Here is a 20,417-nt window from a genome sequence, read left to right as displayed (position 1 = left end):
GATTCATCTCTGACCTCCACTGGAAGTTTCTTCTCCACCCCTAATGGCTTATTCGAGAGTTTTATGGCATTTTTTAGTGATTTTTCATCTAGATTTTTGTTGTATTCAAACTAAATATACTCATACTCACCACGAGACTTGTAGATCTTGTTGTTTTCCTTCAATCTGTCATCACATCATTATTTTCAACAGTTTCTGTAGTGATTTTCGTGATTTTTTTATTATGATTTGGGATATGCAGATTGCAGGTGATTTGTTATGTGTTTTGATTAATTTGATAAATGCTATAATGTTATCTGTCTTGCTAAATGTTATTTGTCTTTAGTGAAATGCTATCTGTTTGAAGTTCCAAAACAGATAACATGTCAGAACAAATCCAAAACACATAATATCTGTAGATTTAGATCCGATTTAAAATAAAAAAAAAGTTTGAAAAAACAATAAAATCTCAAAGGTGATGGCCTTGGTCCATGGAGTTGATTTGGGGTGTTGATGGTCACCAACGTTGGCCGTAATTGGCCTGATCTAACTATTTTTCAAACAATGGTTGTGATTTTCACCAAGCTTTTCTGGGAACTCAAGTGATTTTTCTATTGTCGTTGATCATTGGTCTTTGATTGGACTGATCTAGAGCTTCATTTAATTCGTTCGTTAGAAAATTGGTCGAACGATCAACTTCTGATATGGTGACGCAAGGAAGAAGAAGGAGGAAGAAGAAAAGAAAAAGAAGAAGGGAGGGTATTTTGATAAGTTGGGCTCCCTTCTTCCTCCTCCTCTCGAGTTTTAATATGGTGGTGCAAGGAGGAAGAAGAATAAGAGAGTATATTTTTGTAAGTTTATAGATTTATCTTTTTTTTTTAATGTTTTTTTAGATTTTTTTGTAATAAAACTTTTAATTTTTGTCATTATTAAGTAAAAACGCTTATTTTATTTTATTTTTTCTGATTCCGATCTTAGCCGTATTTACAGTTCCCAAGGACGTAGCAGATGAACAAACTCAGAGGTGAACATACTCAGAAAGACACTTCTCCGGTCACTTCCATAAGAAGTCGAGCTCTTTTATTCTCTTTCTTTCTTTCTTGCTCTCAATTGGCTTGACATGGCTCCCTCATATTCTTCGCTGAATCCTCGAGGTACTTTCTTTGATTTGCTTCTACTTTCTGTTCTCTCAACTTGAAGAAACCTGCTTTTGTGGGTTTAATGGTTTGAATTTTATGAATTTTCTAAGCCACCCATGTTATTGCTACCTGGAATTCGATCGTTTGGGGATCAAAGTTTGTTCCTTTTATTAATTTGCTTTGGCACAGATGTTTGCATAGTCGGTGTTGCACGTACACCGATGGGCAGCTTCCTTGGCTCCCTTTCATCTCTTTCTGCAACAAAACTCGGGTCCATAGCCATTGAAGGTAAGCCATGACGGTCCTGAGATTGCTAAGCAACTTTTTCTTTTTAAGTACTTACGGTTTCGGATGCTCTCTTTTTTTGAATTCATAGCTGCTCTTAGAAGGGCAAACGTTGATCCTTCACTGGTGCAAGAGGTCTTCTTTGGGAATGTTCTCAGTGCAAGTTTAGGACAAGCTCCTGCTAGACAGGCCGCTTTAGGTGCTGGTATACCCAATTCTGTAATATGTACCACCATTAACAAAGTATGTGCATCAGGGATGAAAGGTATACTATAACCTATGAAATCAATGTTTGTGATTTTTTGTAGCCTGTAGGTGATGGTTAACGAGAAACCGACATACTCGTTATTACTGTTTTTTAATTTCAGCAACTATGCTTGCGGCGCTGACAATCCAATTGGGGATTAATGATGTTGTTGTGACTGGTGGCATGGAAAGCATGTCTAATGTTCCCAAGTATCTATCAAGGTTTGAAATTGTGTTTGCCGGATAAAAACTTCATAGTTTTGTTTGTGGTGTTCTGCATTTTCTTATTCACAGTTGAGGGAATGTGAATTAGAGAAAAACGCATGATAACGATGGAAGGAAATGTATTCTATTGGTCAGCTTGCAATTAGAGGGTAGTACTTACCTTAGCATGGGATGGAGAGGCAGTCAGTGGTAATGTTCATAATTGCTTCGAATGTGACCCTAGTTATCATTCTTTGTTTTCCTTATCTAGCCATATTCTTTTGTAGTATTTTTTGTATGGCTATTGCTTACATACAACTAGTGAACTGAAAACTGTAGCTGCAATATATTCTCACTCTATCCTGTGAACAGAAAGGGACCCCTGGCAGGACATGATACCATTGTTGATGGCATGATCAAAGATGGACTATGGGATGTGTATAATGACTTTGGAATGGGGATGTGTGGAGAAATTTGTGCCAAACAATATGCCATAACAAGAGAAGAGCAGGTACTTTCTTTCATTACTTCTACATATTTCTGTTCCAATGTCATTTACCCTTTTAGTATTCATTTGCATATTTCGGTTTCAATAGTAATTTTCTGCAAAGAATAAGTTCAGAAATTTATCTTGAAGCTGCACATCATTATTTCAAATAACAAATTTCACACTACTCATAAATGTATTTCCTGTATTATATTAACCGGTCACCCGCCTTTATCACTCCTCACTCTTATCATTCATTGCACTGAAGCTAATTGAATTTGGGTTTTTGTCATGTTCTTACTTTCTCTTCTCATTCTTTGTCGCAGGATTCTTACGCTGTTCGAAGCTTTGAGCGTGGAATTACTGCACAAGATGGCGATCTGTTTTCCTGGGAGATAGTTCCGGTGTGATTCTCAAGTTTGCTAATTTTACAACTTCATGGTTCATGGTGAAATGGCAGTATTAATTCGTGATTTTAACATGCAGGTTGAAGTGTCTAGGGGAAGAGGCAAACCATCCACAATTGTTGATAAGGATGAAGGTTTGGGAAAGGTAAACATAATGGCTGGGCCCTTAGTATAGCTTTTGCAGTACTAATTACTTCAAATCTGTTTCTTGGCTCTAATATGATACAATAACCCAATATGTTTTCGAAAGTTTCCTGTTTATTTTCTAGTCCTCTCTGTGAAATAGTCTTTGATGAAGAGGTTATATATACATACAAATGCCTCAAATAGCTGCTCAGTGAAAATTCACATCTGTAGATCATGTTAGATCCAGGCCAATTTAGTGAAAATTGCATGTGGTACTTTGTATTCCATTGTGTTGAATCAAGTGAATTTGACCCCTTAACAGTTGTAAACCTTTGTGTAATAAGTTATAACATTAAAATTATATTCTTGAGATCAACCAAACTTTTGGACAAAGAAAGTTTTAAGTTTCGGTTTTTTGATGCCATTTGCTTGCTCTATGTGTCCTGTTCCTTTTAAGCTATAATTTTTGACGTAGTTCTTTTTGTTTATATATATATTGTGCTAGTTTGATGCTGCAAAACTTAGGAAGCTTAAACCAAGTTTCAAGGAAAATGGGGGTTCTATTACTGCCGGCAATGCTTCTAGCATAAGGTCTTTCTCTGTCTCTGTCTCTCTCTCTCTCTCTGTTTACATGCGTGTCTTTGGGTAAGTTTATACATATATGCGTGTCTGTTTGTCTATGTTTATCTACTGAATGCCAATCATATGATCATACATTCATACTTGAGGAATATACACGCATCAAATCTTTCTCTTGGAATGGAGTTGTTAGACGTACTGTTTTTTGAAATGAATTGAATGAAATTCATTATGTTCACTTTATATGAAAAATTGTTTGGTTGCTAAACTCTGACTTCTAATTGAGTTAAGTTCTTGTAGTTCTCTTAAGATAATTGAGAATTAAATTCCTTGTAGTTAGTAAAGTCTATAACGATAGAATCTCCAATGAATTATGTTTTTAAGTTTCTCACATCCAATCGAATAGATATGATAGCTTGTCTGTTGTACAAAATGCTATCTTTGCTGCCAAAGCACGTATCTTCTTGGCTGATGCCACTGGTATGTACAGCGATGGTGCAGCAGCTTTAGTGCTTGTCAGTGGAGAGAAGGCACTTAAGCTTGGGTTACGAGTAATTGCTAAGATCAAAGGATACGCAGATGGTGCTCAGGTAGTGTAAAGTAATATTGCTTTTACATGTCATGATGTTGGTGGGACAGAACATCAATATTTACCAGTGCTGGAAAAAAATATATATCACAACAGGCACCGGAATTATTCCCGACTGCTCCAGCCCTGGCAATACCAAAAGCTATTTCAAATGCTGGTCTGGAGGCTTCTCAAATTGATTACTATGAGATAAATGAAGCCTTTTCTGTATGTACTTAAGCTTTTGTTTCTACCTTTTCTGTCAAGTATTTTCCCCTGCTTTGATAGCTCTATGTTTTGTTCTCTTCTCCGCAGGTCGTGGCTCTTGCCAATGAGAAATTGCTTGGTCTTAATCCTGTGAGTCATCAGCTCTTGTTTTATTTAGTTTGCGTTTCGTCTTTGCTCAATTCTATGAGCTAAGATGCATTGTTCACTCCTCTCCATTGTCGAGTCAATGCAGGAAAAATTAAATGTGCATGGTGGAGCTGTGGCTCTTGGACATCCTCTAGGATGCAGCGGAGCTCGTATTTTGATCACATTGTTGGGGGTAAGTTTGAGGGCTCATTTATTTTCACTCTGTATGTATGTATGTTTAATGTGTCTCTTGATCCGATCAAATGTTGTTGTTGATTGGTCTTTTAGTTTTAATAATGGTTTATCCTATGGCGTTGTTAGGTATTGAGACATAAAAATGGGAAGTATGGTGTTGGTGGCATCTGCAATGGGGGAGGTGAAGCATCTGCCCTTGTTCTTGAGCTAATGTAAGGCTTCTACACTTGGTATTAAAACTAAATAACAGGATTTAGTTTCTAATTATTTCTTCCTGCATATGTCATGAATACTGTAGAATAGAGCTGAAAGTAGGCTAAACTTGTAAACTTGATTTACTGTGCTCGACTGTCTTCTAGCATTTATTTCTACAATCTATTGTTGTTATAGGATCCAGAATTGTTTCAGGTGACTCGAAATCCCAGTCGTTTTTCTCAATTTGCTAAAATGCACTCGATCATTTGGCTTGTCATTGCTAATTCAGTGTCTTGACCATGGATCAGAAAATTTTCCCTCATTTTGCAGGTCGTTTGAGAGGGTGGGACCTTCAAAGTTATGAAATTTATTTTTCGTCTCAAGTCGTCGTCAGCCTCTGCAGTTTTTTTTGTTCTCTTCTATATGTTTTACTTTTGAATAAGTGATCACAAAGATAAATCCACATAGATGTTTTTTTTTCACCTTACTAATAATTCAAATAATTCATTTTCTGGTGACTCCTCATTCCCTTTCTGTAAATCATAAATTGGTATATGAGTAGTCAATGCTTGCATTACAAAACCAGTTGTTTGAAGGAAGGTAAGAAGCCAGAGAAGTCGATTCATACCAGACCAAGTCCCACTGATGAAATCCCTTGTGCTGTTTTCTTATATTTTGTGAGATTCTGCCTTGCATTGTGGCACTTTCAATCTTCTTTCTCTCTTCATATGATTCCTACAATATCAGAGTCACTGGACAAGTTCTGTTTAAATGATTACCTTGATGAAAAACCATTCCTTGGCCTCAAGTTGTTCATCATCTATAGGTTGAGATGCTGTACGGAAGTAAGCCTCAGGCGATCTTGATTCGACCTTGACCTTTTTACAGAATGGCAGCCAATGTTTTGAAGCCCCTAATAGAGCATAGAATGTTTGTTCTGATCTACCATCATATTATAAGTAGACACTAATCTTCTCTGGTGGGTAATTGTACGCCATAACTGATAAGACCGTGTTGATCACCAAAAGCAGAGGCTCCTCGTCAGGGTCTGCAGTGCGCGCGCACACATATGTCACCATTGGCATGTCCTCCTCATACCTGTCATTGAAGAAAATTAAGTTAGCTAGGAAAGAAGGAATTGGTGGAAAATTAAGAGCTAGAGAGACCTTTGAGAGGGTCTGTCTTTGAAGTGTAACGATGGGTGGGTTGCATATGATGATTTGGGTGGGTGAACCAGAAAAAGATCCAATCCAAACCCATCTGTGGAGTTGGTCATTCCGCGGGAATGTGGAGTCATATGAAACTTCTGTATATGCGGGTCTGACGGCTTAAATTTAGGTTCATATGAATGTCCAAAGGAAAATTTTGTATGGAATGAATGAATATGAATAATAACCTTTTTCTTTCTAAATCCTTCACTTGAATTATCCAAGTGTCTATGACTAAGCTCTTGAATTCATAATAATCTGGGTTTCTGCTAATCACGTCAGAAATATCACTAGCTAATCCTACAAGCTAAGAATTACAGAGCCATTGACAGTAATATTAGGTGTAATATGCAGATGGAGTGAAGCCAGCCTGCAAATAATGAAGGCTGAGCTGCAGCCAAGTGGGTTGGCTGGGTCAATTTGAGGAATCTATTATAGTTAAGGGTCAGTTTTGTCTCATCACGTCAAATACTATTCCTGTAATGTTTCCCTCTTACCATTAAATACCCGCGAAAAAATCGTTACCTTCTCCCCTCCAAAAATAGCACAACAAACTCTTCTCTTCCTTTTGCGAACAAGACCCAGAGCTTCACAACCGACAAGCCAGAATACCCAAGAACCTTCCAGGCCTGCTCTCCCTTCTTTGGCTTCTTCTTTAGCTTCTTCTCTTTCTCTGGCTCTTGGTTTCACCGAATCTGATCAAGGAGGACTCTTTTAAGGTAACTGATTACGTTTGTAGATTCCACATTTTCTGTAACAAAAGGGAACACAAGCTCATAAACACAGACAAACATACCATATCTTGTTCATGTTCAAGTGAGAGACCCTTTTGATTATGGTGTATATGTCCTGAGTCTGAATGCTGTTCATGGTACAATTTTTGCAGGCAATATATCTTGTAAAAAAGAGGGGGGAACATGGTGAGTGTACGAATAAAAGAGCTACAAAAGCCTCAAGGATCACCAAGGACGGAAATCGGAGAGATCGACACCAGGGCACCTTTTCAATCTGTCAAAGCTGCTGTTAGTTTATTTGCAGAAGTTGCTTTGAATAGGAGGAAGCCTAATGTCAGGAGGTCAAGATCTTTGGAGGTAAACAAACACCCATTTTTCAGGCTGATTATCAGAGAAATTTATGTTTTCTTTGCTCGAGTTTCGACTAAAATCAGATGTCTCATTTGCAGAATGTGATAGATAAGGAGGCACAACTTCTCTTGGCCCAAAAACAACTCACCAAGATCAAGCAAAAGCTTGAGACTGCTGAAACTACCAAAGCTCGAGCACTTACTGAACTTGAAAGGGTAAAAAGAATCATGGAAGATTTGACTAACAAGCTCAAAACTGTAAGCGAGTCCAAGATATCCGCAGTTGAGGCCACAGAGGCTGTGAAGAGAAAGGGAAAACTACTGCAAGAGCAAAAATCTCAGAAACACTTCGGAAACGTTACTCGGAAACATGAGTTGCAGCAAGCAAGAGAGCAGTACTTGGCCGCTGCTGCTGAGCTTGATGCAGCAAAGCAAGATCTCAATAAAATTCGGCAGGACTTTAATGCTGCTTTGGAAGCGAAATCCGCTGCATTTCAACAAGCAGCAAAAGCACAGCATTCAGTTAATATGAATGCAGAAAAGGTCAGTGAAGTTTCGAAGGAAATCTCTGCGATGAATGAATCGATTCAACAATTAAAGCTTGCCTCTCAACAAGCTGAACAAGAGCAAGCAAAGATTGCTGCTGAAAAAGAAACTCGCATACAAACTTGTAAAACCTGCAAGGATGAAGCAGAAAAGCAGCTGCTAACTTTGAAGAATGAATATGATCCTGAACTGACCAGAACCATTGAAGCAAAGCTCGCAGAAACAAACGCTGATATTGGAGTTCTACAGGAAGAGATGAAAAATGTTCACGCCTCCAAAATGAATCATGTGAGAGTGGTAACCACAGAGCTCGATGATGCCACAAGGAGATTGCAAGAAGTTGCAGAAGAAGAAAGGTCTCTTCAAAGCTTTGTGAGTACTCTTAAGCTGGAATTGGAAAATGTGAAGAAGGAGCATGTCGAATTTCAGGAGAAGCAAGCAGCTGCAGAACAAAAAGAAACAGATCAGTTACTATTTGCAGCAGAAAATGCACATCGGGAAGCTGAAGAGCTGCAAAGAACTACTGAAGAGCTAAAGCACGAAGCTGAAACTGCCCAAAGGAGAGCAGCGGAAGCCGAATCAAAGCTGCAACTTGCACTAAAAGAGGCTGAAGGGGCAAGAGAGGCAGAGAAGAGAGTCCACGATGAGATTAAGGTCTTGATTGGAACACAACAAACGCCACAGCCAGATTCTCCTGCCAAGATCAAGATTTCAAAGGAGGAGTTCGAATCTCTGAAGGGAAAGCAGGAGGAATGCAACAATTTAGCGGAAATGAAAGTTGCTGCTGTGATGGTACAATTAGAGATAATCAATGCAAACAAAGACGAAGCAGAAGAGAAATTAGAGGCAGGTTTGAAAGCAATAGAGGAAATAAAGGAAGCAACAGACCTTTCTTTGAAGGCGGCTGAGAATGCCTCAGCTGCACAATGTATGGTTGAGGGTGAACTCCAAAAATGGCGTCAAGAAGAGGAAACAGTAGCTTAACCTGCTTCCTGCAATCTGCAAAATAGAGGGATGTCATCAAAATAATTTCTTTTGCACATTGATAGGATATAAATGCACATTCGGAGAAGTTTGATATGAACTCTTTCTGGTTCTGCCAGAAACTTTGTGCAACAGCAACTGAAGGCTAAATGAAATAACAAAACCTGCTTTGCAATTATGGAACTCCTGGAGTTTGCTTGAACTAATAACCAATAGGTATGTAGCTCATATTCAATTGTTTTAGAAGAGAAATTAGAGGCAGGTTTGAGGCCATCTAGAGATCCTGAGAGCCCATTCCCATTCCCATTCTCAAACTTATGTAGCTCAGATGCAATGGTTATAGCAATCTCTGTCCCTTTTGCTGCTTGCTCAGGCAGATCCACATGAAAAGATCCCCGTTGGATTGGTTCAGCAGGTTCACGGATCAAGGATTACTCCTTGATGTAATTATAGAGTTCTTGATGAAAGGGATGATCCAAGAAAGAAAAGCAACTTTCAGTTACATTAATTCCTTGAACCTCTAGATGATCCAGAGCCTTCTCTTCTACAGATATGCCGGGGAGATACAGCATCCATTATCTACATGATTACATGAAAACAAACACAAACAACAAAATAAGAGTACTCATCTGGATGGAAATGGCACAGATTATATCGATCTCTCTGTAGTAGGCTGTCAAGCGGAAATTACGAATCTGCAAAAATACTTCTACTTCCAGGCAACAAGTCCTGCCATTACTAAATCCTTTATTCATGCCCCATATTTGTGTCTTTTTGCTTTATAAATATACCCATCTCAATATTTCCTAGATTCCAAACTGATATAGGGGGTGCTGACGCGAGAAAAAAGGTTGGCAATTTGATACAACATAAGAAAGATGGGAGACGGTGACGGAATTGTTAGAGTCGATGTTCCTTTTGGAAGAACGGAAATGGAAGTATAGGGTCGAGCAAGTAGGCATAACTGTTGAGTTCTATGACGGTGATATACATGAGATACAAATATGTAGGGATACAACTGCAAATAATTTGTAATCATTGAGATATATTAGTTCAAGGAACATATGTTTGGTTTTGTAATCAGACTACCAACAAATTTTAGATGATATTCAAATTTCTTGTTTTTGTTAAGGAATCTCATTACCAACTAATTTGATTACATTACATTTATACGTTAAATGGATATCAAACATTGTAATATATAATGTGAATACAATTACCATTAGGTAACCAATCAGGCCCTTAATAATTTCGGCTTGTCCATTACTCAATTAGCTAGATGTCATAGGTCTAATTTCTCGTATGATAACAGTCCAGCCCAATATGTTAATGGGCTTTAGCGTTCATTTGATTTAAGCAATAATGGTGTTGTTTGGTAGTGTTGTCAACTGCTGTGAAGTGTTGTGCGGTGTTGTAACTTATAAAACTGTAGTGCGGTGCTGTGAGGTACGTTTAACGTATCTAAATTACGATTATATTAGATGACTAATAATATTAATATAAAATCACTTAACGTTTATATTGTACATTGATCTAAAATAAAATAATTGACCTAATTTGATTACATGGGATAATTCAACATATATTGTAAGCGTTTGAGAGTGCTGTGAGGTGAGGTGTTGTGAGGTAAAAAGTTATGGTGTTGTGAGGTGAGTTCTGTTGTAAAAGCGTTTGGCGTGTCACAAAAAACCGTGGTACTGTGAAGTGAGGTGCAACTGAACGCAATGCAAACGCACTGCCAAACATATACAATGAAAGTCAAATGACTAAACCAGCAGCGTTCCTTGTTGCTGCGTAGGACCACGTCCACGAGTACAACAGAGGGTCAAAAAATTGATAATGAAAGCCCACTGATCCGCAACATGCTATCATCGAATTAGACGCTCCCTATTCGTCCATGTTTGAATCTAATGAGTTCTCGCATTACCCACACATGAATTGATTGTAACCAACAAGCTCAATAGGTTATTATCTAAAAAATTTGTTGCCTGATTTTTTATCAATAGATCACATCCAAGCGATGTGGGATATTCATATCAATGACGGATCATGCATTTGCTTAATTTTCTTAATCTGTTCATCCCTTCAATAAAAGGAATAAATGAATGGCTGTGATGATTCCCTCACTTTGCTCCAATAGTCAACACAAAAGTAAAGTAGAATTACGCGTCCTGCATACCGGACAGAGACAGGCAACGTCATGCCGTGGTTGCGATCTTGCGGAGAAACTCAGACGTTAATTATCAATCAGGACTCAGTCATGTCGTGTAGGAGTTTTTCTTTTCTTTTCTTTTCTTTTCAACTTTGAACAACACCACAAAAGTGTTAAAAGAGTTTTTTAGCCATAAAATATTACTCTCTCGAATTGAGAATTGAACTCAATTACCTTACTTTTGGATTCATAAGATTTGACATGAAAGATATTCACCACTACACTTATCTGCCGAGCGGCCAGAGAAATGCGTCATGTGTATAAAAAAATAAAAATAAAAATTGTTTATTGCATTGCATTTGCATAGCAAAAGTGATTTGTCACCTTTTGCTTATAAAGGACAAACCGAGGCCTAGAAAAGTCAGCCTACAAGCAAGGAAACTAAACAAGAGCCAAGGGAGAATTAAATATAGGTGGGAAAAAAAAGAAGCAAAAACAGTTGGGCCGTTCACCATAAACAAAGGGCAAGGACTTGGACAATTAAAAGGGGTATGTGTGTACATACAAACAAAGCCAGAACCAGCTTTCAATGGAAAAGTCCTTGTTTTGAGCGCTCTGTTTTTTCCCAACATTTCCGACCACCGAGATGTCGGTGACATTAACGGAGTACTATAACTACAACTACAACCCCAACAATGATGGCGGTGGCGGTGTGAGCGAGATCATTGAAGAAGAAAACTTGTCAAGCGACCTCTTTGAGATTAACCATGTTCCTGCTGCTGCAATTTGTACCAAAGAAGAGAGGGAGATCGAGGGAAGCAGCTTGTTTTCTTTCGATGTTGGTAATGATAAAGGAAGCGACTGCGTTTATGTTTGTGTAGGGAAGAGCGAGTCGAGCATGGATGCACTTTCATGGACCTTGAACCATGCTCTTCCTACTCACTCCACTATTGTCTATCTCATCCATGTCTTCCCTGAGATTCACTTCATTCCTTCCCCACGTAATTACTCTGTTTTCTTATGTGTTTTTTTTCCTGTTTCGATGATGATCGAGTTGTGGTCAAGATCAGTGACTTCGTTTCGTTAATTTTAATTGAATTGTCTATTTGACTATTTCTTTCCTCTGTGTTGCAGTGGGGAAGCTTCCCAAGGGTCAGGTGAGTCCAGATCAGGTGGAGAGCTACATGGCCCAGGAAAGAGGCAAGAGGAGACAATTCCTTCAGAAGTATCTGGATAGGTGTTCTGCTTCCAAGGTATCATCTACAAAAACCTCTTCCTCTTTTCTTTTTTATAACCGATGAACCATCCACACAACAACATGTCATTCGGATAGCTGAGTGAACATAATCCTCGGACTGGCAAGCTCGCATGCCCGAAAGTTTTCTACCTGTCAACAGGGTAAGTCCTGGATACTCGAGGCCCAAAACACTAAGACCCGCTAGCAGACCGAAAGCCACTAGCAAACCCCACGCGCAAGTGGCCACCAAGAAATTATTAACAGCTGGATTCCAACCCTGAGTGCACACTCAACTAGAGCGCCTGACCAAGCTGAAGACCAACTGAACCACCTCCCCTCTGCACTAACTTATCTAAATCAATGGAAGTTGATACTGAATGGGAGATAATGAAACAGGTCAATGCAGACACTATGCTTATTGAGAGTGATGATGTTGCCAAGGCTATTCTGGACCTCATCTCCATCCTCAACATTAGAAGGCTAGTAATTGGTACCAACAAATCCAGTCTAAGGTCCAATTTTTCAACTCCCTAGTCTTACATCTATCTATCTATCTACTTTAATTTCTGGTCCAAACTGTCTACTTCTAAGATCAACTTTTTTGTTTAGGGTCAAAAAAAGTAACCCCACTTCACTGTTTTCAACACTTTGTGGTTTGTAGGAAATTGAGGTCCAAGAGAGGCACTGGAATAGCTGATCAGATACTTCAAAATACAGCGCAAGCTTGTGAGATCAACGTTATATGTGAAGGAAAGGAAGTGAGTGACCAGATTATTGGATCATCAACACCGTCTCCGCGTGGCCGTGAGGACCATCTCAAGTCTCTGCAGCCTCAAGATCAATCAACTGATTCATTTTCCTGCAACTGTTTCAAACCACGCAAAGTCTTGTAAATCGATTACCCAGAAACAGAGTGGAAGACTAAGTTGAGAGGAACAGAGACCGAAGACCTGCCATTATGTTATATAGGATGTAATCCACTGTGTTCTTGCAGATAATGCAATCTCAGCATGATGTTCTATTATGAAACAATCAATATCCCTGTAATTTTGCCACATATTCATTTGAAGTTGCTGAAGATTCCTGCTCCATTTCTAATTACAAATGGTAGCTAAAAGGTTTCAAAATCCCAAAAAAAAGGGAGAAAATGAGCCAAGGCAATATTTTTGCAACACAGATTAGAAGCTCTTAAAAGTTAGTAACAACATGCATTTCTTCATCTACTGAGGTAAACAAAAACTTTGACCACATCTCCAGCAACTCTCATAATGTTTAGAACAATTCTTCTTCCCCTAAAAAGAAACAATTTGCGAATTGCAATCCATACAACTATCTAAAAGAAATCAAATTCCAGATAATTATCAGAACATTTTTGATCTGCAGCTGTTCTAATGGCAGCAGCTTTTTCACTACTTGATGCCGTTGGACTTGGACCAGGTATGCGTTCAATCTCAACTGGCTTTGGGATCTCGGGTGGGGTAGCGCAACGAATCAGTGCCCAATTCACACCTTGGAAGAAGGTGTGTTGCTTAATTTCAGTGGCACCTCGTTTATATGCTAATCTATGCTGTGGTTCTTTCACAAGCAAGCCCCTTATGAGATCCCTTGCAGCAAAACTGACAATGGGTGATTCTGGAAAACGAAGAGGCTGAACCACAACATTGAATAATGTCGCTCGATTACCAGATCCTTTGAAAGGAGTCTTACCAAACAAGAGTTCATATAGGAATATCCCAAAGGTCCACCAATCAACAGCACTTCCATGACCTTCGCCCTTGATGATCTCCGGGGCCAAGTATTCGTAAGTCCCAACAAAGGACATTGACCGAGCATCAGTTGGCTCTGCTATAAGCTCAGGTAGAAGGTTAACTTGATTCCCAATCTCAGTTTTGGGTTTAGGGTCCTTCTTGGATTTGCTGGAGAAAAAACGGGGACCAAAGCATGTTGTGGGAGCAACACATGACGGCTGAATGCAGGAAGGCTGAATGCAAGCTGGCTGGACACAGTATGCAGGGTTTTTTCTTAATGGCTCAGATTCTAAGGATGCAGTTTTGACAAGCGTTGGGTTAACAGCACAACGTAGGGAGAGATCAAAGTCTGAGAGCATTATATGTCCATCTTCTCTCACAAGGACATTTTCTGGCTTAAGATCACGGTAAATAATCCCAAGCATGTGGAGGTATTCCAGAGCTAGTAGCACCTCTGCTACATAAAATCTGCAAGTAAAATTGAGAATTACATACTGTTATATTGATGGAATCCTGAGAAAGCTCCAAACTTGTCTAAAATTGATGGGTCATAACTACCTAAAATTTTGAGGAAAATCAATGAATACAGACAACTTCCAAATGATCAAACAAGTAAATTCTACAAAATTTTGGAATAGTTAGCATTAAGCTAGAGGAAATGACAGAGGCTGCAAACTCTGCCTTACGTACTTAATTCAATGCTGCAAACTCTACTTTACATACTTAATTCACTGCATTTAAGGTTTCACATTATTATTTTACAGATAAAAACTCAAAAATTAATAAAGAACTTACATTGAATTTGGAAAGTACTACATTTGATTTATTTAGAGTATGGCTCGATAGTCCACGACTAAGCCAACTAGAGTGATTTGTGCCACAAATCTTCTGAAATGGAACAATTTATGTCTCAGGTAACATCTGCATGTGCTTGGGTAAACAACATCCGCACACAATGCTCCCTTAGTGGGCAAGGTTGGGAAGAGGCAAATGTACGTAGACCTTACCCCCACATAATATGTGGAAATAGGTTGCACCCCTGCAACTCTACCACTGGGCCACATAATCTGCACATGCTTATATTGCAAAAAACTATCTCATCTATGCACTTTCAAACATTTGCGTATAGAAAAAGAGCCCAAGTCATAAGGAAGATCATAAGAGATACAATGCTTATCCCATATCTCTGTCAACTATAACCAGAGTACTATATTATGATATTGCTACCCTCAGATGCCTTGATAATGAATCCCATCCCAGTCATGTGAAGAGTAAAGGTTAGGTACAAAAAGAGAAGAGAAATTAGAAGAAACTACAATCTTCTAAAATAACACCAGATGGAGAAATGAGTTGGGGAAATGCAAGGGAATCTCAAAAGCTTTTAATCTATGTTAAAAAGACATATCTTCTTGAAGTAACTTGTATTATCCAACAGTCTTGTTAAGTAATACACATGACAGCTCCTGCCACGGAAGAGTAGTTAAATCACATAGCAAATGCTCGTTCTATTCTTTTCATTCCTCTGCCATAAGGACAATTTTAAAGATTTTTACACAGCATAATATTTACTTTTCCATTTTTTCAAGCATAAGGTTTCCTAGATCCACTTTAGAGCAGTTCCATCACATCCCTTCTACAATATTAGCACAAACTATGTTGCAGCAGTGGACCAAAGGAAGATGACCCCAGGCATTTCCTACATTTCATTTTGGTTGGAAGTCTACGCTCAACTGACTGAACAAAGAAATTCCCTAATGATTGATCATGTAAAGTGCTATTTCAGCTAGTTAATGGCAGTAATGATGAGGACAAGAAAATGCATGACACTGAAAATAAGAGAAACAGAACTTGTGCTGGAGTTTGAGTAATCATACTTTACTGCCTGCTCAGGAAAATGTTTTCCAGGCTGCCGCTGCCTCAGAGTGTGCAAGTCTCCTCCAGGGCAGAATTCCATTACCAAACACGAGAACTTATCAGTCTCAAAGTGGGCGTATAGTGTTGGAAGGAATGGGTGATCCAGAGATTGCAATATTTCTCTTTCCGTCTGAGCCCGAAGCAACTTTTTACGACTTGCCAGAGAAGCTTTGTCCATAACCTTCATCGCAAAACAACATTTAGTCCCACACAACTCTGATAAATAGACGCTTCCAATATCCCCACAACCTAACCTCTTTAGCAGTCTAAATTGGCTTACACCCAAAACCCCATCTTTTCTCCTGACGGCTTGGATGGCTTCCCATCTCAAGTCATTTGCTTTGTGAGGCTTGCTGATGCTACTAAAGCTGCTACACGTGCTTTCATCACTGACATCACTGCTTGTGCTTCCCCTACACATGCTGCTCTTGCCACTGTCAACAAAATCAACTCGGTCACTAATCTTGGCACTTCCACTAGTTTTGGCAATACTGTTGGTCCCATCACTAACTTTAGCAGATACTGAACTGTTTTTCACATTTCCATATTCTGATGTTTTCTTCTCTTGATCAATGGAAACATCCTGTGAACCTCTAGTCTCATTGATACTAGACTCTACTTCTGCTGATACTTCTTCCTGAACAGACGGTGATGAACTTGATTCGACTTTTTTAATCAAAGATTCAACGGGTACCTTTTGATTAGAGTTCAACAAATATTTATTCTCTGGTTCCACTGCAACCAGCTTTGACTCCTTTTCAACTGATCTATGCAACTCTTCGGAAGTAACCAGATCAGCCTTGCTTGTCTTCGACGCTTTGACTGACTTAAGATCGTCTAGCTCCACTCTTTGAACACCTGTTGTTTCTGGAGAAGCTCTAGAACCAGGTTTTGAGGCCATCAGAAGCAGCAAAGATGTTCAGTATTACACTAAATTGAACAATCCCAAAGCTCCAAGTCCATTGCCAAGAGCACTATACCTGCTATCAGCAGCTGATCATAGCAAGTCACTAAACCTGCCAATAAAACCGACGAATTGATTGAAGGCAAGACAAAAAGACAACCATGACATGAATGAGCGCTTACAAGCGAAAAAAAAAATGTCAATATACGGCGAGACTGATCCAGTTGGCTATTTGAAACCTAGATAACATGGAAAATCGAATTGATGATTGAGAACCAGGTGCATAGTTTAGCAAATTGAAGCTTCAAACGAAGCAAACAAGTCCTTACAATCAGATCGTAAAGCCCCATCAACCTGTAAGAGTTGAACAAAATCTCAAACATAGAAAGATCTCCAGCCATTAGAGGAGTTGCAATTTCTCTAGAACTTCGGAACGATCCAAACTTTTACTTGCAAACAATGATAAAACGCAAAACCCATCTACAAATACATATAAATTAGTCTTCAAGTAAAAGAAAGGGAATCAGTCGCCGTCTATCTGAAAGTTTTCCCCAGTAAAAAAAAAGAGTAGAACCAGCAAGTAAATCTTAAAGAACAAAATTTCAAGGATCGCCAACGAGAGCAAGAATCGAATGGATTAATTCAGATAGCCATATAATGCAGTTTCAACACAGCTTAAATCATAATAAATTAACATGATCAAAGCATCCAATTGACATATCGCTGAGCCACTGCTTCACATAGCAGAAGGAAAAAAAAAATGGATCTACCACAACAAGAAGACGCGGAAGAAGACTCATCATGCAGCCCAAAAAAGAAGGTAAGAAATGAGAGAATAGAACAACAAGTACCTGGATGAAGACGAGGACCAGAAGAGCGGAGAGAGGTTCTTTGCTTGCCTTGGCAGTGGAAAAAAGGAGGGGCCACAGTAAAAAGGAAGCGTAATTAACTGCTGCGATGGTCACCGAAAGAGGGAGAAAAGCAATGGAGATCCTTGAAATGGACTGGGCTTTAAACTGGTAATCTGGTGAACTATAAGGTATGGAGAGACAGAGGTCAAAGGGAAGCAAAGCTACTTGTATAATAATCTATAGATTCTATACCGCAAATACCTTTTTTCTTTTTCTTTTTGAAATGGGTTCAATAATTTTGATTGGTTTCTTTGTTGTCCCCGAACTGAAGGGGTCGGAATCGCCATTTACATGCCAGAGGGGTCTCACCTGTCTCTCATGAGAGCCCTCCTTTTGCCATTAATTTAGTGTTTCTCCCTCTCTACAACTTCTCCCTTTCCTTATTAAAAAAAACGTAAATAGTATGAAAATGACCCAAATGCCAATTAGAGTTGGCCATAACTCAAAAAAGGGTTAGAGAAATCAATGATGTTATTATAAAAATGATGATGAAATTGATATCACTTTTAAGGCATTGAAATAGAAACACACTGTATTAAACTTGTTTATCAAGTGCATATATTGGCACACTAGAGTCATTAATTGGAATAATAAAAAGGTATATATTATCCTGGTGATCAGAGTTTGAATCTCCCTCCCCATTAAAAAAAAAAAAGAGTAGGCACATTGTTTGATCAAATAAACATGGTTGGCTAAGAGGTTGCAAATACACATGCCTTGGGCAATAATAGTTTGCAATAGCATCATTTATGCTTGACATTATATGACATTCCTTTTTTTTCTTTTGTTTGTTTTTCCTGTGGAAGAATGTTGTTCTTCGTATTGGGTGGGTGGTTCAATTCCCCCACGTGTAAGTTGTTAATTTCTGGCTTACAGTTTATTGAAGGGTTATTCATGGATGCTTCTTCCCTGGTTTTCGAAAATAAGGACCGTTGGTGTTCCTTTTCCACAATATAAAGAAATAAAAAAAAAACCAAATAAAGGAAATTAATTATATATATATATATAAATTTTCTCTTATGTGAGATGTGCTCAACGGTTGCAAATCAAAATTAATTTTTCACCCGACATTCCCAGATCGAGTACAACCCAAACGCTCATTCCTTCGAGTTTTAATCTCAAACATTAATAAGATTCAACGACTTAAAACAAAAATGATATTATTAAATTGTGTGTGTGATTTCTATCTGCATATAATCGTAAATGTATTTTTTGATATCTGTAAGAACTTTACAGAAGTGATTCCTAGTCTCCTTTCCTGGCAACTCCACAACAAACCCATGTTGGCTTCTTTTATATACTATGTGACAACAAAGATCTGCAAAAACAACCAACAGATCTGAATTAGGAATATCTGGTTTTGCCAAGTGATCCATTTAATTAAATATAGGTATATATTAATTAATTTGGAATCAATGAAACAATTTTATTTTGACTGGTAATTAATGGAATTCTTTGAAAATTAAACCTAGCTAGATTATGAACAATATATATTAAAAGAATCCTAAAAATTTAGTTTGAGAATATATATATATATATATGTAGGCCACATGGTTTGGGTTTGTCTTACGTTATTCATTGAACATTAATACTCGGATATACATGTAGGTTCATTAAGACCAATAATCGAAGTACAACTAGTAAGGAAAGGAAGAGAGACCTCCTCCTCCATACACCTTTTAAATTTTGCTGATTTGTTATTGGTTCATATATGTAGTCTACAATCTTTATTCTATTCAATAAAGAATACGCAAGACTTCTTCATCACACGGTCTCCTATGGAGATGAAATATGGTTCTTCTCATTCAACTGTCGTAGATTCTTTACAACATCAGTTCTGCTGGTGTGTTCCAGTGACATATATTTGGTGTACAATGATAGGGCTTCTAGATCTGGTGGAGATGGTTTTTTCTTGATGAAAGGGAAGCCATAAATCTTGATCCATATGTTTTGTTTTGTTTTTTGATTTTGTTTAGTTTGTCTAGATTTAGCCTAGGACACTATTATTTGGGTACATCTCGAAATTGTCTTGTATTAACCTGGTGTTTCCCGAGGTTAGCTCAATGTTTGTTGTTGGGTTTTGTAATTCGTCTGCTAGTGTTTGTAAATTCCTAAACCACTAACGTGACGTTAGGTATAACGTTTACTATTATGAAATGAAATATCGGGGTTTAAACCCCTTAAAAAAAAAAACCGACATCTCATAGAAGTCTCGAATTTAAACCTCCTACATCATCTTCTCGTGTATTAAAAAAAGTATAATTAATTAGTTAATAAATCCACAAAACCCCATGGCATATATGCATAGATGTGCGAGCTATGCCCACATGATGAATCATATCATATGCATCTCCCATGCATTTCGTTTTTCGTAAAATAATTCTCATGCATTGCAGATGCAGTGGTCCTCAAATCTCTCATTATCATCATCATATCATATCATATCGATCATCAAAATCTACAGATAAGTCAGCATGCCCCGAGATCATTACAGTGACATGCATGTGAGGCTCTGCCCTCACATATTCCCACATCATCATCATTATTATTATTTTGGATTTAACAACCACCCGGGAGTGGCCGAGTTAGCTGGGATACCAAGTTCAACTCTCCACAACAACCACCCACAAATTTATTAGGTGTTTTAAAGAGATTGTGATAATCGGGGTGACAAAAAAAAATCAATTTCAGATCGGATAACATCTTGTGTTTAGATCAGGATTTGGTTTGGATACGGATTTTGAACATATGACTTATGTCCAAACTTGGTTGAAGTGGATCGAACAAATTCGTTTATCTGGACCAGACACTGACAGAGTAGTTTTGGCTCGTGTATGTGATAAACCAAGTATCCGATACTTACAAGGTCCATGATTCCTCTTCGTTAAAAAAAATAAATTATTGAGTTTAACGAAGGAATATATTCTCTAGAGTAGTCTAATTAATTAGGCATAACTCACAATAC

General features: G+C 38.3%; 4 protein-coding genes and 1 long non-coding RNA gene across 8 annotated transcripts; 3 read left to right on the top strand and 2 right to left on the bottom strand.

The window, feature by feature from the left end:
- The first annotated feature begins 949 nt into the window (after positions 1–949).
- LOC120006424 (acetyl-CoA acetyltransferase, cytosolic 1) lies at positions 950–5,276 on the top strand. Its single transcript, XM_038856455.1, has 14 exons — positions 950–1,133; positions 1,308–1,406; positions 1,495–1,668; positions 1,772–1,871; positions 2,226–2,364; positions 2,667–2,744; positions 2,827–2,892; positions 3,379–3,464; positions 3,943–4,042; positions 4,138–4,248; positions 4,336–4,377; positions 4,481–4,567; positions 4,696–4,781; positions 5,095–5,276. The coding sequence occupies exons 1-14, from the start codon at positions 1,100–1,102 to the stop codon at positions 5,126–5,128; spliced, it is 1,236 nt and encodes a 411-aa protein (XP_038712383.1). The 5' UTR covers positions 950–1,099; the 3' UTR covers positions 5,129–5,276.
- Positions 5,206–8,891, bottom strand: LOC120006425. Of its 2 annotated transcripts, XR_005469984.1 has the most exons (4): positions 8,751–8,891; positions 8,491–8,601; positions 6,470–6,723; positions 5,206–5,862 (listed from the first exon to the last, which is right to left on the bottom strand). It is a non-coding gene; the product is annotated as an uncharacterized LOC120006425 (long non-coding RNA). The 2 variants fall into 2 exon arrangements; XR_005469983.1 differs by lacking the exons at positions 8,491–8,601; positions 8,751–8,891 and having other exon boundaries at positions 6,498–6,630.
- On the top strand, positions 6,599–8,623 carry LOC120006423 (WEB family protein At1g12150-like). The gene is made up of 3 exons (XM_038856454.1): positions 6,599–6,691; positions 6,859–7,063; positions 7,156–8,623. The coding sequence occupies exons 2-3, from the start codon at positions 6,890–6,892 to the stop codon at positions 8,584–8,586; spliced, it is 1,605 nt and encodes a 534-aa protein (XP_038712382.1). The 5' UTR covers positions 6,599–6,691; positions 6,859–6,889; the 3' UTR covers positions 8,587–8,623.
- A 2,373-nt stretch (positions 8,892–11,264) lies between the features above and the next one.
- On the top strand, positions 11,265–13,053 carry LOC120005453 (U-box domain-containing protein 35). The gene is made up of 4 exons (XM_038855081.1): positions 11,265–11,739; positions 11,873–11,991; positions 12,372–12,487; positions 12,637–13,053. Exons 1-4 carry the CDS (start codon positions 11,385–11,387, stop codon positions 12,866–12,868), a joined length of 822 nt encoding a protein of 273 aa, XP_038711009.1. The 5' UTR covers positions 11,265–11,384; the 3' UTR covers positions 12,869–13,053.
- A 110-nt stretch (positions 13,054–13,163) lies between these two features.
- On the bottom strand, positions 13,164–17,637 carry LOC120005452 (serine/threonine-protein kinase D6PKL2). Of its 3 annotated transcripts, none has more exons than XM_038855078.1 (3): positions 17,393–17,637; positions 15,598–16,653; positions 13,164–14,191 (listed from the first exon to the last, which is right to left on the bottom strand). In XM_038855078.1, exons 2-3 carry the CDS (start codon positions 16,536–16,538, stop codon positions 13,309–13,311), a joined length of 1,824 nt encoding a protein of 607 aa, XP_038711006.1. In that variant the 5' UTR covers positions 16,539–16,653; positions 17,393–17,637; the 3' UTR covers positions 13,164–13,308. The 3 variants fall into 3 exon arrangements, with proteins under 3 accessions (XP_038711006.1, XP_038711008.1, XP_038711007.1); XM_038855080.1 differs by lacking the exon at positions 17,393–17,637 and adding an exon at positions 16,871–17,030; XM_038855079.1 differs by lacking the exon at positions 17,393–17,637 and having other exon boundaries at positions 15,598–16,845.
- Positions 17,638–20,417: the final 2,780 nt, after the last annotated feature.

This window comes from Tripterygium wilfordii, chromosome 9, assembly GCF_013401445.1.
Source record: "Tripterygium wilfordii isolate XIE 37 chromosome 9, ASM1340144v1, whole genome shotgun sequence".
Lineage (NCBI taxonomy): Eukaryota > Viridiplantae > Streptophyta > Magnoliopsida > Celastrales > Celastraceae > Tripterygium > Tripterygium wilfordii.
The sequence above is the reverse complement of the archived record's forward strand: the minus strand, read 5'-3'. Positions and strand labels throughout refer to the sequence as shown.

What these genes read in the sequence shown, in the direction of transcription:
- LOC120005453 (XM_038855081.1), top strand. Translation starts at nt 11,385, where the DNA reads ATGTCGGTGACATTAACGGAGTACTATAACTACAACTACAACCCCAAC. An exon ending in TCACTTCATTCCTTCCCCAC is followed by an intron (nt 11,740 to 11,872) that starts GTAATTACTCTG and finishes TCTGTGTTGCAG; the next exon opens with TGGGGAAGCTTCCCAAGGGT. An exon ending in ACCAACAAATCCAGTCTAAG is followed by an intron (nt 12,488 to 12,636) that starts GTCCAATTTTTC and finishes TGTGGTTTGTAG; the next exon opens with GAAATTGAGGTCCAAGAGAG.
- LOC120006423 (XM_038856454.1), top strand. Translation starts at nt 6,890, where the DNA reads ATGGTGAGTGTACGAATAAAAGAGCTACAAAAGCCTCAAGGATCACCA. An exon ending in GGAGGTCAAGATCTTTGGAG is followed by an intron (nt 7,064 to 7,155) that starts GTAAACAAACAC and finishes TCTCATTTGCAG; the next exon opens with AATGTGATAGATAAGGAGGC.
- LOC120005452 (XM_038855078.1), bottom strand. Translation starts at nt 16,538, where the DNA reads ATGGCCTCAAAACCTGGTTCTAGAGCTTCTCCAGAAACAACAGGTGTT. An exon ending in TTTCCTGAGCAGGCAGTAAA is followed by an intron (nt 14,192 to 15,597) that starts GTATGATTACTC and finishes TTTTACTTGCAG; the next exon opens with ATTTTATGTAGCAGAGGTGC.
- LOC120006424 (XM_038856455.1), top strand. Translation starts at nt 1,100, where the DNA reads ATGGCTCCCTCATATTCTTCGCTGAATCCTCGAG. An exon ending in TTTCCTGGGAGATAGTTCCG is followed by an intron (nt 2,745 to 2,826) that starts GTGTGATTCTCA and finishes TTTAACATGCAG; the next exon opens with GTTGAAGTGTCTAGGGGAAG. An exon ending in AGGATGAAGGTTTGGGAAAG is followed by an intron (nt 2,893 to 3,378) that starts GTAAACATAATG and finishes ATATTGTGCTAG; the next exon opens with TTTGATGCTGCAAAACTTAG.